This window comes from Ostrinia nubilalis, chromosome 4 (genome assembly GCF_963855985.1).
Source record: "Ostrinia nubilalis chromosome 4, ilOstNubi1.1, whole genome shotgun sequence".
NCBI classification, from domain to species: domain Eukaryota; kingdom Metazoa; phylum Arthropoda; class Insecta; order Lepidoptera; family Crambidae; genus Ostrinia; species Ostrinia nubilalis.
In genome coordinates, this window is record NC_087091.1 from 11,985,412 (window position 1) to 12,001,539 (window position 16,128).

General features: G+C 36.4%; 2 protein-coding genes and 1 long non-coding RNA gene across 3 annotated transcripts; all 3 read right to left on the reverse strand.

The window, feature by feature from the left end:
* Window positions 1–896: 896 nt before the first annotated feature.
* Window positions 897–2,996, reverse strand: LOC135071149 (pupal cuticle protein Edg-84A-like). Its single transcript, XM_063964919.1, has 4 exons — window positions 2,927–2,996; window positions 2,319–2,450; window positions 1,739–1,911; window positions 897–1,287 (listed from the first exon to the last, which is right to left on the reverse strand). The coding sequence occupies exons 1-4, from the start codon at window positions 2,987–2,989 to the stop codon at window positions 1,020–1,022; spliced, it is 636 nt and encodes a 211-aa protein (XP_063820989.1). The 5' UTR covers window positions 2,990–2,996; the 3' UTR covers window positions 897–1,019.
* Window positions 2,997–4,613: 1,617 nt separating this feature from the next.
* Window positions 4,614–6,684, reverse strand: LOC135071182 (uncharacterized). Its single transcript, XR_010257218.1, has 2 exons — window positions 6,561–6,684; window positions 4,614–4,794 (listed from the first exon to the last, which is right to left on the reverse strand). It is a non-coding gene; the product is annotated as an uncharacterized LOC135071182 (long non-coding RNA).
* A 10-nt stretch (window positions 6,685–6,694) lies between these two features.
* Window positions 6,695–9,103, reverse strand: LOC135071168 (uncharacterized histidine-rich protein DDB_G0274557-like). Its single transcript, XM_063964938.1, has 3 exons — window positions 8,994–9,103; window positions 8,090–8,338; window positions 6,695–6,890 (listed from the first exon to the last, which is right to left on the reverse strand). The coding sequence occupies exons 1-3, from the start codon at window positions 9,003–9,005 to the stop codon at window positions 6,720–6,722; spliced, it is 432 nt and encodes a 143-aa protein (XP_063821008.1). The 5' UTR covers window positions 9,006–9,103; the 3' UTR covers window positions 6,695–6,719.
* Between the last annotated feature and the right edge of the window lie 7,025 nt (window positions 9,104–16,128).

Consider the following 16,128-nt stretch of genomic DNA (forward strand, 5'->3'; position numbering starts at 1 on the left):
TCAATGGTCTATTCATTGACAGTTTCTGATTTCTTGATTCAGTGATTATTTTTAAAGGAATTTTGCGCCAAAGTAAATAAATAATGTTAGTCACTTAAAACCGTGTTGTTGCTTAATTTTGTGTCTGATTATGGCTGAATTTGTTTGAAAAAAAATATTTTTTAACTGCATTGTTTAGCTATCAATAATTTATCCTACTAATATTATAAATGCGAAAGTTTGGATGTCATGATGTCTGGATGTTTGGATGTCTGGATGTTTGTTACTTTTTCACGCAAAAACTACTGAACGGATTTTGTTGAAACTTTACAGTATTACGGTTTATAACCCAGATTAACATATAGGCTATAATTTATGACGATCTGTGACATACCTACTAAATTTCACGCGGGTGAAACCGCGGGCAAAAGCTAGTATTTAATAGTATTTAAAAGTTGAATTTGACATGTGAGCAAAATTTTTGATGCGCGAGGCCCCTTGTTCCGCGAGGCCGTAGGCGGTGGCCCACGTCGCCTACGCCTTACGCCGCCACTGGCTTTGGTATAGTCATTACAATTCTTAAAAGCGATCCAATGTGAAATAATAACTATTCAAAAGTGTTTTCCGACGTCTCTAATTTGCATATTTTCAATAGTGGCGTACAACTTAAATATTATTTTTTATGTAAATAAGTACGTAGTATTTCTTCTTTTCTATTTTCACATTTATTAATATTAAATAGAACTGCATGATATTTAACATGGATTGTGTTACTGGGAATTTTGAATTATTTTGTTGTCTGTCTGTATACTAAAATTAGGCTAAGAGTTTAACAAATGGGTTTTTATCATTATTAATTGTACCCTGTTATTCTACCTATATTTTAGATACTACTTATTAAGGGTATAATAAAACGATTATTGAGCGCTCATCGAACAGTATAATTTGCATAAATAATATCTTTGGAGATCACAAGTTCACGATGTCCACGGTCGCCAGTCTTATCAATCAGTCTAGGGAGGAGGTCTGTTAGGTGTTTCTTAATGATGATAGCCTCGGTTGTACTTGAGGTTCCTTGGGTGGTAGTAGCCGTCTTCCTGGAACTTGTAGACCCTGGGGGCGTGGATGGACAGCATCGGGATGTTGTGCTGGGCGTGCTTGTCTTCCTTGTGCTCTTCTTGGATGTGGACTTCTTCTACGTGCTCGACTACGGGCTTGTGATCTTTGTGCTCTTTCACCTCTTCGTGGTCTTTGGTCTTGTAGTAAACATGATGGTGCGGCGCTGAATATTCGACTATGGCTTTGAATCTGTGGGATAGAAAGAAAGTTTGGTTAGTCTAACAAAATAAATACATAGTAATATGTGCAGTTTAAAGATCTCCATATTTAATTCTCGTAAATGGTGAGCATGGACCAGGGAAACAATGTGCGATATGGCCAACTTTCCTGTAAGTTTCTACAGAGTGTGATATTTCCCTAACAGCCTAACAGTAGTCTTTTAACTGGACTTGTTTTACTGGTTGGGTATAATTGGAGGTCAAACTGTATCTCCTACAGCAGTTGTAGTGGTGGGAAAGAAAGGTGGAATTAGTCCCGTTATTTTTAGACTGGTTCCAACTCTTTGCCAATTGTATTATTAAAACTTAACTTAGGTAATGGGGCAGAGCATTGTTGTTTTTGAACTTTAAGACTAAGGAATAAAGTTTTAAAATCCTATTCCCTCTGCCTTATTAAGGACTAAGATGACATCTGTACTAACCCAGACTTCTTGTCAGCGTGGTACTTGACGGTGCGCTTGCGGCCATCAGGCTCGTACAGCCAGTACTCGCCCTTCACCTCGTCCCCGTGTCTGGTCTCCGACTGACCTTTCTTGTCGTGCGTGTGCGGATCATCCACCTTGTACGAGAATTCGTATGATGGATACGACCAAGCCTGGAACAGAATAGGTTTAGTGCCTTATGAATGCATGGGTCTACCTTATGATTGCTGTACTGTACACTGTACTGCACACAAATCATCTGATGAAATGAATTTACTGAAAGTTACTTATATTCGTACGGTAATTAGGCTGTCAGAACAAGGGAATGCAATCCGACAATTCAAAATTGGATGGGATAAAAACATAGCAGTCCAGTATTTACAGAAACTCTTGTAATGCAAAATATTGATATCTAATTGAAATAGGTAGGTAGGTACTATTTTGAAAAAAATAAAAAGTACAGTTTTCGCCGTGTTTGGAAATAAAGCGAAAATTAAATACTAAAAACAAATGCATCCTGCTTTAAGTATCAAGTAAGGTACCTAGTTATTGTTTGCTCCATAAACCATTAAGTACTCACGTATTCTTCATGATGCTCCGGCTCCTTGGAACCGATGTGGGAGATCTCGCCATAGTGCTTCACTATCTTCTGCTCTGAGATTGCGTGGCCGTCGCCTAGGACGCACAGCGCCAGACTCAACAGGGTTGCAGCCTGGAGGCAAAACACTTCTTTATTATACTATTCATAAATAAGAGAGCACAAACATTTTGTTGTTGAAAACAGAAAATCTTTCTTTTCCACAGGTTTTGGTTATGGTACTTATTGTTATTTAAAAACACTTGTTTTTGTTTTTGATAAAATATTAAATCATAACCCCCTTATTAAAGTTACACCCTAGTTGGACTTTGGCTTAAATTATTATCATTTAGTATAGAAATGTCATTATAATCCAGTGTTCATCCCAGGTATAATTTTTTATTAATAAGGGAGTATGAGTTCATTTATTTATTTATTCAAAAGTATTTATTTCTTCCTTGTTATATTCAAGAAAACGTTTTAAAATTTAAGTATTTATATTTCAATTGGACTCCAAGCTTTTTGAAACTATTCACTTATTGACCTTATTGAAGCTTCAAACACAAAATCACTTTAAACTTTTCAATTCACAAAATGAAACTAATAATCACCTTCAAAAACATCTTGTTTACTTGTACAGATTCTATTGATTTACTATACTCGAATGATATCATGGATGATCTCGTCAAGTATTTATACAGAAAATATTGGTTTTAAATCATCCGTTTCCTGCAACACGTAGTTGGCAATTATTATTTTTTCAGCCAGTTTCTAGACTTGCTGATGGGCGTGTATTTATCAGAATTATTGCAGGATATCATAGCAGCCTATTCACACTCTGTATCAGCGCCTAATTGTTCCAGGCGTTAACCGGATCAGGGTAATCATATCCGTATCGGCTTACACGTAAAAGATTAAAATATTGTGAAATAATACAACACGATGGTGGATCTTTGTTATCATTTTGGACTTTTGTGCAGTTTAGAACTCATTGGACTCTTCATAAATTGTCTGATTCAATTAAACGATGAGATGATTATGAAATTACGTAATCAGGTAACTTCTAGAATTATAACACAATGTGTTTATTTTATTTCTTCTTTTAGGTGTTGTAGAATACCTAATCTCTCAACAATTATTCAACAGATACCTACTAAATACTAATTCTGTAAAAATAAGTTTACTAAAGTTATTTCTCAAACGACATTTATAAATACATAAATAATGTGTCAGGTCTTGCAAACTATAGCTCGATTTTACGTTGCAAAAATATTTCAGGATTTTCTAAGTGCTACGAAAAATATGCTACGACAAGGAAAATAGACCTCGTAGAACGAATGCAACGCCTAGAGACGCGATACAGCAAAGTTTGGTTGCTCATTAAAATATAATTTTGACGACGGAAGTATGAGTAAGGCGTTTTAAAATAAGATATTTATTTACCTTTGTAATTTTAGTGTCTTTAGATTCCTGATTTACGCGAAATGAGGAAGTATCTTTAATGGCAGCTAATCCAGTTTAATTTAAGCCTTATAAAACTCATTAAAACTGACAGCTTCCTTAGAGAAATTTCTTATGATTTATTTTACTTAACTAATCTAAACTAACCTACATTACGTGAAATTCAGGGTAGAAGTGACAGTTACAATTGATGAATACAATAAATTTTATCGAAGGTATTGCTTCATATTATATTGGGGCCAATGTCTGAAAAAGCTTTTCGGAATAAAACGTTCGCGCCTTATAAAAACTTGACGTATTCGTTTGTCCAGTGTGCTACGTCTCTTACATACTTGAACTCTCTCAAAACAGTCTCTACTTAGAGATTTGGTATCAATTCCTAGATGAAACATAGGTAATTATTATTACAATTTAGGTTCTTCATAGTCTGACACTAGGGTTATGACTATGATTATCACCTAAACTATTTATTTATTTAAACTTCTTTGCATACAATATTATAGTAACCACAAAAGGAAAACTTCATGCCATAACGATCCATCGAAGAGGAAGTAAGGCTGTACATCAGCTCATATTATGGATTAACAAGAGTTTATTTTGTATTCTGCCTCCCCGTCCTCTCTCACTGTGTGAGGAGAGTAGGTCAAATCCTCCATTTGCTTGGTAATTCGTAGAGAGTCGTGATCCTGCAGTGGAGACTATGCACTGATGTTGATGAAGATTCCGTATTCTGATGCTGCCACATAAATAAATATAGCGAATTATAGCTCTACATCAGATGCAGCCTTATGTTACGAATCACAGTATTCTTTACTGATTGCGAAAGAAAAAAAACACTTTATTTTACATATTAGCGCTAATATTTTATTTTGCATGTTATCTTTATTTACAAAAATGAGAATTGATTGGTGTGAATCAGTCTTATTGGAGATGGATCTTCTTAGTTTAGAGGTGGTGATGATGTTGGGCAAGATGAATATGATGATGAGGCGAGGAGTGGTGCACGATGGCGTTGAATCTGAAAAGATAAAGAGATAATAAATCATCAATCATCTGTAGAACTTTCGTACCAGTAAAATACAAAATGAATCAGTAGAGAGTCATACAAAATTGTATTTGCTATTACTATTTTGGGACTACACAATACGTGGCGGATTTTCTTGACAAGTAGTGGGACCAAATCCAAGTGCGAAACGTGTAGATTATTCTTTGGTTAGTTGCACCGGATTAACGTATTCAAAGGCCTCGATTTCGACCTTCCTGTATTACCAGCCGGAATCTAACACTTTGTAGGCGTTTGAAAACGTTGCAATTAAAGTATTATCCCACAAAAAACATTCTGTAAAAAACTAGCCAAGTCTCGATGGAGCTGCTTGTTTATCTCTAAAAAGTAATGAAATCTAGACAAAGTCGCGCCAAGTCTATGGTTCCTTACTGCGATTTCTTTATTATTATAGTTAATGTTGTGTGACTTGGCCGTTGAACAATCTTTATTAAGATAATCATACAATAAGTATTATTGAAATACGCAGCTTTATTAAGCCTACAATTGACTGGTTATTGAATCAACGTTTTCCAAGTGGCAATTTTCCATCGCCAATGGGTAGCGGTTCTGGCGACAGATTGGTGCAATGGTGTCATGGATTACCTACCTGGTTTTGTACCCTTCAACGGCCAAGTCACACAACATTAACTATAATAATAAAGAAATCGCAGTAAGGAACCATAGACTTGGCGCGACTTTGTCTAGATTTCATTACTTTTTAGAGATAAACAAGCAGCTCCATCGAGACTTGGCTAGTTTTTTACAGAATGTTTTTTGTGGGATTTCACTTCTTTTTGTAGAAAGTGGCAAAATTATTTAACGTCGTCGTTTTATCGAAATTTTTTACGATATTAAACACAAATAAACTCAACGACCTTTAAAATGGACAACGAATCAGAATTGTTTTAATAACATAACCTTAGCGAACCTTACAATATAATAAACGAAATCAACGAAATGCAAATTACACAACATTCAACTTAATCGACGGGGGGCTCTAGAAAGGAAAAAAATCTGGACACCGCTTGCTAGTGCTAGCGCCATCTAGCGGTGAGCGATACAGGCGAATACCACGGTGCCAGAGTAGTATTTATTATGAATGTGGTGTTACTCCAGATCTTCGATTTTCCTAGTTTTTATAGTTTTCCCTTTATGTGGCCATTAAACCCTAACTCTGTACCAAATTTCAGCTCTCTGAGTTTATGGGAAGTACTAGTTCTATTTTGATGATTATCAGTGAGTGAGTGTCGTAAATGCGAAACTTTGCTTTCGCTTAACTTCGGAACTAAATGACCAACAGACTTGAAATTTTGGATTTTAAGTACGTGATTATAGCTTACTAGATGACGAAAATTTCTGCGTTCTGGTCTTATCCAGAGGTTCTCAAATAGGGGCCTGAAAATGCGGCGAAATGGTTCCAGTAAAGGATGGTACGGCAGTGTTTGCTTCGCGCTCGACTTGGCGGGGGCACTGCCGTGCCCCCAGATTTTACAAAATGCTATCGATTTTGGTTGTTTCTAATTGAAATTCATTTTTATTTAGGTACATTAAGTGGTACAAGTTGGTGTGTCTATGTTAGAAAGGGAGAAGTTATCCGACAGAGAACCAATTATAAACTTAAGAAGCGGAGTAATAGAGACTTTTATTTAGGATTTCTTCAGAAGTAAATTGACAAAGTCCGGGGTTTCGCAGAAATACTGATATAGATCGATACTTGCCAAATATTTTCAGTATCTTACCCGGTGTGGTCGTCAGCCTTGTACTCGACCTTCCTGAACCTGCCGTCGGGCTCGACGAGCTCGTACCCGCCCTTGACGACGTCCCCGTGGCGGAGCTCGTGCTGGGACTTCACGTCACCAGTGTGGTGGTACTTGTATTCCTAGAATACTTTCAGTATCTTACCCGGTGTGGTCGTCAGCCTTGTACTCGACCTTCCTGAACCTGCCGTCGGGCTCGACGAGCTCGTACCCGCCCTTCACGACGTCCCCGTGGCGCAGCTCGTGCTGGGACTTCACGTCACCAGTATGGTGGTCGTGCACAGAGTACGCGAACTTGTATTCTGGGAAGGCCTGCAACAGATACAAAAATTGATAGACATTGGCAATAAAATTGAGCGAAATCATCATTTGTATTAATAATTTAGTGAAAGATTGAGACTGTAGGAAAAAGTACCTCAGGATAGGAAAAATGCCGGTTGCATACCTACTAGTCGTAAGTTTTAGATACTATCTAGAGCGTTGCTTCTAATTAATTTGTAATTAATGAGTTAAGAAACATAGTTATATACCGGCTATGTTTCATGTAGTTTAGTTATTGGTTAAAATTTCTTAAACTGTGTTTATGATTGCCTCTAAATGGGTTAGTATAGTATAAACGTCGGCTTAACAAAATCAGCACGACAGGTTGTAAAATTGACATGCAATTCCTAGTTATTTCCTCTAAGTTGCGCTTTTATGCAATTATTACTAAGGTTTTGCAGATTAGTTGGACAAGTTACTTAAACTTAACGTACTCGATTTGTAAATTAGAAAAATAAATTAACGATTTCCATGCTATTTCCATAATCAGCCCACGCGTATAATTTGTCTTTATAGCTTCATAAATATAGGTACCATGTAACCAATTAGCTGTCATAGAATGTATTTAAATCACTCAATTCGTATTTGAATACTAATCTATCGTAATAAAGATCCACTGCATCGTATCATTTGTGACTGTTATGACATTAACGCTAAACTAATGCAAATGTAATGTTATGTACTTTTTCTACATATAATTTTCACTTTTTGGTTCATATCTTTATCTAACATTTTCATGACTTGAACGTCAATAAATAACGTCTATATTTACAGTAGTTGCAAATAACAATCATGTTTAATTATTATTGTTGTTGTAACTGTTTTGTTTAATAATGTTGTAAATAAATAAATAAATAAATAAAATAAAAATAAATAAATAAATAAATAGAGCTCATTATAAAATGAAAATAAAATAGTTAACTTGTATAAGTAGTTTTTGATAATGTATAAGTAGTACCTCCAGAATATGTAGAAGTATTATTTAGGAGTAAGAATACCCATCCTGACAGGCAAAGCTGATAACTGATGAGTATGTATGTACTTCGAATATGTTTTTGCTACGTCAAATGCTGAAAAACTTTAATCTTTTCTACCGTGAAAGCACTCCTACGTCACGTTACTTCCCCCACACCACGCCACTTCTTCAGGAATCTACTCAGCTATACGCTATTATAGTACCTAATACTCACATAATGGTCATGGTGCGGCACATGGTGGATTGGCACGTGTGGCACATGAGGGATGTGGTGGTGCAGCAGCGGCAGGTGGTGGTGGATCGGCACATGGTGGTGGATCGGCACGTGGTGGATTGGCACGTGGACAGGGTGGTGAGGCCCATCGTGCTTCTGGAAGTCCTGGTGGGACACCGCCGGGTGGTGGTGGTGGTGGAATGGGAATATCGCCTGACACGCCGAAGCCAAGGCCAGGACTGTTAACACCTGCCACAAACATAATAGGGTATAATTATTATTATCGATTGTGTTGCTTATCAGTTTTGAGATGAAGTTTGGCTGGTTTCATGAATCATCGTCGCTGATTTAAAAGCTGTCTTTAATGTCATTCATCATCTTCAACCAATCTTAATGGACTTCCCATATGAAGGTAGCCTTGGGTCTAGCCTATCTTATAAAAGAAAATGAAGCATCAGATTAGTAACACTGTTAATATAAAAGCCACAGTAAATACTTGAAGACAAATTACCGAGATAAAATACTAGTTATTCCAATTTTCAGGATTTCAAATTTAAAATTTCAGGGCAGATAGAAATAGGTATTAAAACAACGCACTACGTAAGTATATTTTTGCATCATATTATGCAAAGTTTGATCATGCGAGGCATCAATTAAAGATTATTCTCACGTAAATTCAAAGAATATCCCAATAACGTCACTTAAATATGAACAAAAACTTTAATAACACGAAGTTACAACATTTCACACACTTCACTGAACAGATATAATAGGCTTCAAAGTGTTCAAATAAATTAGTAATTAGGCAATTTAGGTTAAACGATGTCAGTTAACAATAAAATGTTAAGGGGCACTCACTAATTCACACTTTTGAAAATATTTACTGTTCAATTGTTAAACTTACTTTGAACAACATGTTGACAAATTAATTTAGGGACTCAACGGCTTCCCAGTTGTGATCTACACCAATAGTGTACATGTATCTCTGGTTCATTAGTTTATATAGAGGTTATAATTGTGGGAATTATTAGAGCAAAAATCAATTTCTCAGGGTTTGCCAACTCTATCGTAACATTGCCTCGGCAACATTGCGACTATGTTAGGGACGTACATAATTAGTGACTTGGCGCTTAGCTTTTTATGAATGCGTCGAATTCCTTCGGTGTTCGTATCAAAGTGCATCATACCGTAGAGCCTGTTTGGTCAATAAGTCGCACTAGAATTAACTGTATCGACTGTCAGTCCTTGAAAAAACCTAATTAAGTGTGAAAATCTTACGTCAACACTTGTCGAATGTAGGTATTTGTTTGAAATAACTATGTTAGTAATGACAATGCCTCGAACCTTGGCTACTTTATCTCCCCGAGAAAAGTAACTCTAGAAAAGAACGGTATCTGCAGTCTGGCAGTTCAGGCTGAGTAAAAAAAAATATGATGAAAAATTTATTGTTGTACCTACCTCTATTGTTATACCACAGTAAGGCTGGGTTACACCATCTTACTTTAACTTTGACAAACGTCAGAAATTTGTCAAATCCCATACAAAAAGCACCGGTTAGCGTCATAGTTACTGTCAAAATTAGGTGGTGTAACTGAGCCTAAGTATTAATGTTATACGCAACATTTATTCATTGAAGTTAACTTGCTATTTATTTACCAATTATTCTAAAATTCATGCCATAAAGCACATTCGAGGTTGCAAGATAAAAATGGACTAAATAATTTAAGAAACGCACTGATTTTTTAAGGTTATTTTGATCGTTAAAGGAAATAATTGCAAATTTACTGAGGATATGGTTTAATTAGTAAATTTTGATTGATAAGATTCGAACATGATTTCTATTAGTCATTGAGTAATCCTATATCTATCATATTGATACCACAGAGATCCAGTCTATCCAGTTTAGGAAGCTTTCACTTGACCCCATAATTTTTTGACTAAAAAGCTCACCCCACCCCTAGTCCGGATATCGATCTACTGAACCTATTCGTATAAAAAGTTGCCAATTGTTTAACAAGGAAGGTAAGATTAGTCAAGAGGACTATTCAGGCACTCTGTTCTATTGCCAGTGTGAGAATGCGTTCAGAATTGAGGCTCGCAAAAACTGCGACAATGGCACAAATGCATGTTGTAGCGAGGGAACTATTTTGTTGCTGGTCTGTGGAACTATTAAGACACATTAGTACTATAAGTTGCGTATCAACTGTTGCACAGTGTAAAATCAGATGTTTGTGACAAACTTACTGGTGTGTAGCTACAGGTCTAGCGCTTAACTCAGTCAGTGCGTAAGATAAAAGAGTGGCACGAGAGGGGTGACATTGACATTTATGTCGTGACAGAGTATACAAATCTGTGGGTCTAGTCAAAACGCACTTTAAAATCGCAAACCCATCGCAAACCAGTCGGAAACAAATAAACAAATCGCAAAAGAGGTCGATAACAAAAAAGGCTTAGTCAAACGGCAAAAAATCGAATCGCAAAGCCCTACTTATCGATAATCGAAAGACTGGATTGAAATTTCCCATACAAAGGCTTAGCCAACATGCATTTAAGACTCAATCAAAATCGAATCGAATCGCAACACCCGCCATTTTCATTGCGATTACTAAAACCCGGTGAAGCTTCGATTCGATCGAAAACCAGTAGGGTGAGTTGCACCACCTAACTTTGACCGTAACTATGACGTTAACCGGTGTTTTTTGTATGGAGTTTGACAGATTTTAGACGTTTGTCAAAGTTAAACTAAGATGGTGCAACCCACCCTAAGGCTGTTTTGACAAATCCGTATCGCGATGTCGTTTTGACAGCTAGTTTGACAGCGAAGCATAGTAGACGTAAACAGAGAGCAGAAAGAAGGAAGAAACTAATTTAAGAAAAAAAAGCTGAAAAAAGTAAAAACAATCGCAGTCATAGACCCCACTGAAGCATATCTGTGGGTCTAGTCAAAATGCCATCGCAAACCAATAGGAAGTTTTCACTAATGTCAGTCGCCGCGTCACCAGTAATTCGATTCGATCGGAAAATGGCAACCAAAATGCACATTGAACCACCAACGACGCGGCGATTTAAAAGTTCATTCAAAATCGAATAAAAGTTAAAAAATGTCTATGACTTTGCGATTGTTTTTACTTTTTTAGCTTTTTTTTTTTTAAATTAGTTTCTTCCTTCTTTCTGCTCTCTGTTTACCTACGTCTATGCTTCGCTGTCAAACTAGCTGTCAAAACGACATCGCGATACGGATTTGTCAAAACAGCCTTAGGGTGGGTTGCACCATCTTAGTTTAACTTTGACAAACGTCTAAAATCTGTCAAACTCCATACAAAAAACACCGGTTAACGTCATAGTTACGGTCAAAGTTAGGTGGTGCAACTCACCCTATTGGTTTTCGATATAATCGAAGCTTATCACCGGGGTTTAAGTAATCGCAATGAAAATGGCGGGTGTTGCGATTCGATTCGATTTTGATTGAGTCTTAAATGCATGTTGGCTAAGCCTTTGTATGGGAAATTTCAATCCAGTCTTTCGATTATCGATAGGTAGGGCTTTGCGATTCGATTTTTTGCCGTTTGGCTAAGCCTTTTTTGTTATCGACCTCTTTTGCGATTTGTTTATTTGTTTGCGACTGGTTTGCGATGGGTTTGCGATTTTAAAGTGCGTTTTGAGTAGACCCACTGAAGTCTCGGTGACGTTTGACGTCTCAAAAACAGGGTTCCCGTGCCGCTCTCATACCTCAGGCACTGACTCAGTTTAACGCTAGACACTCTATTTAGCTGGTACAAAGGGAAACGGTAAACGTTAACATTGACTCATTGCAATCACAGTTAACAAACGCGTGTATTCATGAAATGAAGCCTAATTGGGCATAAGAATCTATTACAGTACTATTTATTACAATTGAAATTAAATCATTCAACGGATCGATTAATCTTCAATTAGAATTCGACCCAGTTTTTTACGATCCCACTCAATCAAATATTCAAACGAGCTCAATTTACATGAGAAATTAAACGTTCTCTGACAATTCACTGTAGTTAGTACGTTTTCGTTAATCGTCTGTCAGACATACAGGGTGTTGTTTAAAGTAGACTGAGCAATTTCGACTACAGAAAATATTGAAATAGTAATTTAGTTTCCCCATAGACGACATCAGAAAGACAATAGATAAGTTATAAACCGACAAATCATTGGGGGAGGTATATTTTCACCAGTGGATGTCCTTTAGATGAAATGATATGACATGGTACACACGAGTGTAGATCTTGCTGCGCTGTTAATTTGTGAACTAACTTGCATAGTCCAAGTGTCAAACAACGTTTAGCTAGCTTTCCGAAGACGCATTGCCTGATTTAAGACTGACGCAATTTTTATCGCAGCATAGGTACGCAATTGCTAAAGAAACTATTGCGAATATAAAGTCAGCAGGACAACACCCTGTATAGGTAGTTAGAGTAAAGTGGCGTAAGTTTACAGTTTGTGTAAACGGTAGAAAATGTACAAATAAAGTTGGCAGGCTGTTTAAAAATTATAACTGTTTCTGACAGCGTGTGAAAATATTATTTATCTTAAGATGGTGTTAAACTTGCCCTTGTTTTTACTTTATAAGGATTTGTGCTCAGTAATCGCAGACACATTTACTCATTACATATAAGATACAATCAAAATGTCCACACTTAAAAATATAGAGCAGCTTTACGTTGTTGTTTACGTATTAGTACACGTTGCGTTAATGCAATTTATGATGGAGTTTTAACTTTGTTGATTCAAGTTTATTAAACATTACGTATAACACTAAATATGTAAATGCAACTGTTCATCAGTTTGTCTTTGTAATTGTTTTTTTTATCCATATGAGACAATTTTAAAAAATGCAGTACCATTATTATGTTTTTAATTTTAATTTAGTCTCTGCATATTGGGGCTGTATTTTGACAAGAAGTCATTAAAATAACGAGTGTTGCTCAATGCTAGCAAACATAGTAGGTACTATGGTAATAACTGTAACAGATATTGTTTCCAGGTCAATGTCTAAGCAAGAACGAAAAAGAACGGCGTACGACATTAAGAATTGCTTGCGATAATAAAAACAGACCACAACCGTAGTTAAGCGAATGCTTGTTACTTAGGTCCGTATTATCATATGAAACTCAAAACTTAACTCAAAATCAAGCTTGTGATTGATTTAATTCCAATCTTTCGACCAATAACAAATTTGACTCAAGAAATTCCATGCTTGATTTGACTTCATGCTTGATCCTAGATTGAATCAAGTTTCTATTGTCGAAGGCTTGAGAAAGAAGAAAGCTTGAGCGTGCTCGTCCTCTACTATTTATGAATTTAATACGCGAAGTTCACAATTAAGTAGAGAATGAGTACGCTCAAGCTAAAAATCTCAATCCAAAACCGAGCCTTAGGCATTAAAACCTTACAAATATTTTTGTTACTCTACAGTCCACCGATAATTGTTTTGATACCTAAATCACTTGGAGGTGGTAACTACTTACGAACATGTCAACAGTTTTCGCGTTTTTTCGTTTAATTGCATTAATCCTGTGAAATAGTCGGTACCAGTATATGACTGGTAGACGCAATGCTTCGTGTTGGGCAAGTTTTTGCTTAAAGTGTATGCTTAGCATGGGGAGTTGCATTATAATCGTTTTTCCTTTGAACCTCTCTCAGTTCTTGTAAATTAAAAGTGACATTAATAGTGAGGTTAAGAACTATGCTTCCGTAGATAAAAATAAAATGAAAAGAGTTTATATCTCAGTGTAAGTCCTACTACGATTCTGAACTTGATCCAGTGCAGATTAGAAGATAAGTTTATTCAGAATAAAGTTTGTTGTATCAGGGACAGAGTTTATGCTACATATTTTTCTACATTATTTAGTTCATTTTGAATAATTTTATGCTAATTTAAAAAAATATATTGCGTTGTAAATGTTTACGTGTAATGCAATTCTTGTGCAATTTGGTTCTTATAAACAATTTTACTTCAATATTGTGGTACCATAAAAGGCGAATAAATCTCCGACTTTATATGCGCCGCGTTCTTGACTACAGAACAATGCGCATTGTGGTGTAATATGTAGTATATCTGTGTATATAATTGCGTGTAATGATAGCGATCACTGATTTCCCATTCAGCTTAGTCGTATCCTACACGCTATTAGCTGCGAATAATTCTGTCTAATTCTGTCTAATCGAGGCAACATTGGTTTTTACGGACGATTAAGTTTGGGTTTCGTTTTGGCAGGATACGCTCAAGGTACGAGTACGATTCGTAGAAATAAAACGGGCGTGTATGGAGTAATGATAGCCTTTGATTCGGGTTCGTATTAGGTGGCGATCGCGTTTTGTTTCTAATTAAAATGTAGTAGGTAGTACTAGATGTGGAATCATATAGGAGTGGCCTACATTATAGTTGTTGCGATTCACGAAGGCGAGCGAGCTTAACATGTGTGGTGGCTCGCTACTGTTCGTTTTTCAAAAGTTTTGATAGACATTACACTATCGTTAAGTGTGTACTAACTAATAGTTGCAAAAAGTAATTATTCCCAGGGATTGAACTGAAGATCTTAACCTCTAAATCTAGACCAAAGAGAAGTTTCAAACTTTAATAGAATATAAGAATTAAACGACTGAAATAGTTAAACGATTGCATGGGCTACTAGAGAACAGGCACTCTAACTGTTAGTAATTTGATTAAACGACGAATACGTACGTAGGTATACATGACAATTAAACTTAAAATATTTCCTATAAGTTTCCGTGACTACCACAAGAAACAAAGAGATTTCCCAATTTCCATTTCAAGTTCAATATTCTAGCCGCGTGCTCACGTAGACGGATGTGGTGGCGAGACGAATCGTGGCCGCGACATTGAATTTAATACGTAATCGAACGTTTTCGGACGAGAAAAACACGGTAACCTACTTTACAATGCCTTTTGTTGCGCTTGCACTCGAGAGCGCAATATTTTTATTAGTAAATAGTGATGATATCAGTATCGACGGGTGACCTTGAAAATGTTATCGATAGATCTTGACGAATGTGATTTGATAGCGGGAGATAAACTTTCAGTTAAAAAGTTAACATTAGATATAGATATATTATTATGTTCGTATTCGTTTTTTTTAATGCATTTAGTAATCATTGTTTGACGTTTTTCATATTATAAGTATTCCAATTGTAATCGAATTGTAACTAAACTACTTTGATCCAGTTTTTAGATGTGCTCTATTCAGTGTTCAGATTAGAATTGGCAGTTGATATGTAGTATTTACAGTAGAACTGTAAGTGTATTTAGTAATAGTAACGTGTTGTTGTCGATATCGATCGACCTTACAGTTTTATTTCCAGACATCACTATTTATCAGACATGCATTACGATTACGGTTAATGCATAATAACTAGAGATGAAACGGATAGTTGTTTGGCCGGATACCGGATACCGGATATCCGGCCAGCTGCTAGGCCGGATAGCCGGATATCCGGCGGCCGGATAGTTGGCCCATTGTCTCGTTGCATGTCGTAACGAGTTTAGCGCCGCACAGGTGCTTCGAACGCGATCAGTGGGTCTATTAGTAGACTAGACTAGTCACACTTTTCGAAAATCGAATCAGTCCGAATAGAATGTCAGATTTTATCACTTGTCTAGGGGGCAGATGGATTCGGGCGATTTCGGTTGCCATCGTGAGTGTGTGATTGAATAGTGAAAATTAAATTAGTTTACTTGCTGCGTAATCTACTGAACTGCATCATGACATCAAACTGAGTTTGTTCCGGCATTTCTTCTCAGCACTTGCCATATGTTTGTCTCGAAGCGCTGGTAGGGCCCAAAAGATAAGGAGACATGTGCCCCATAAGGGCTGCCTTTTCTTTGTTTATTATTTTCTATAATAATATTTTGATGTTCATAAGTGCCACTTGTGGTCTAAACTGAATAAATATTTTTTGATTTGATTAGATTGATTTGAAAAAACCATCAGTGAAAAAAAGATCGCCTATTTTATTGGCAATATTTCGACTTAACAGATATTTAC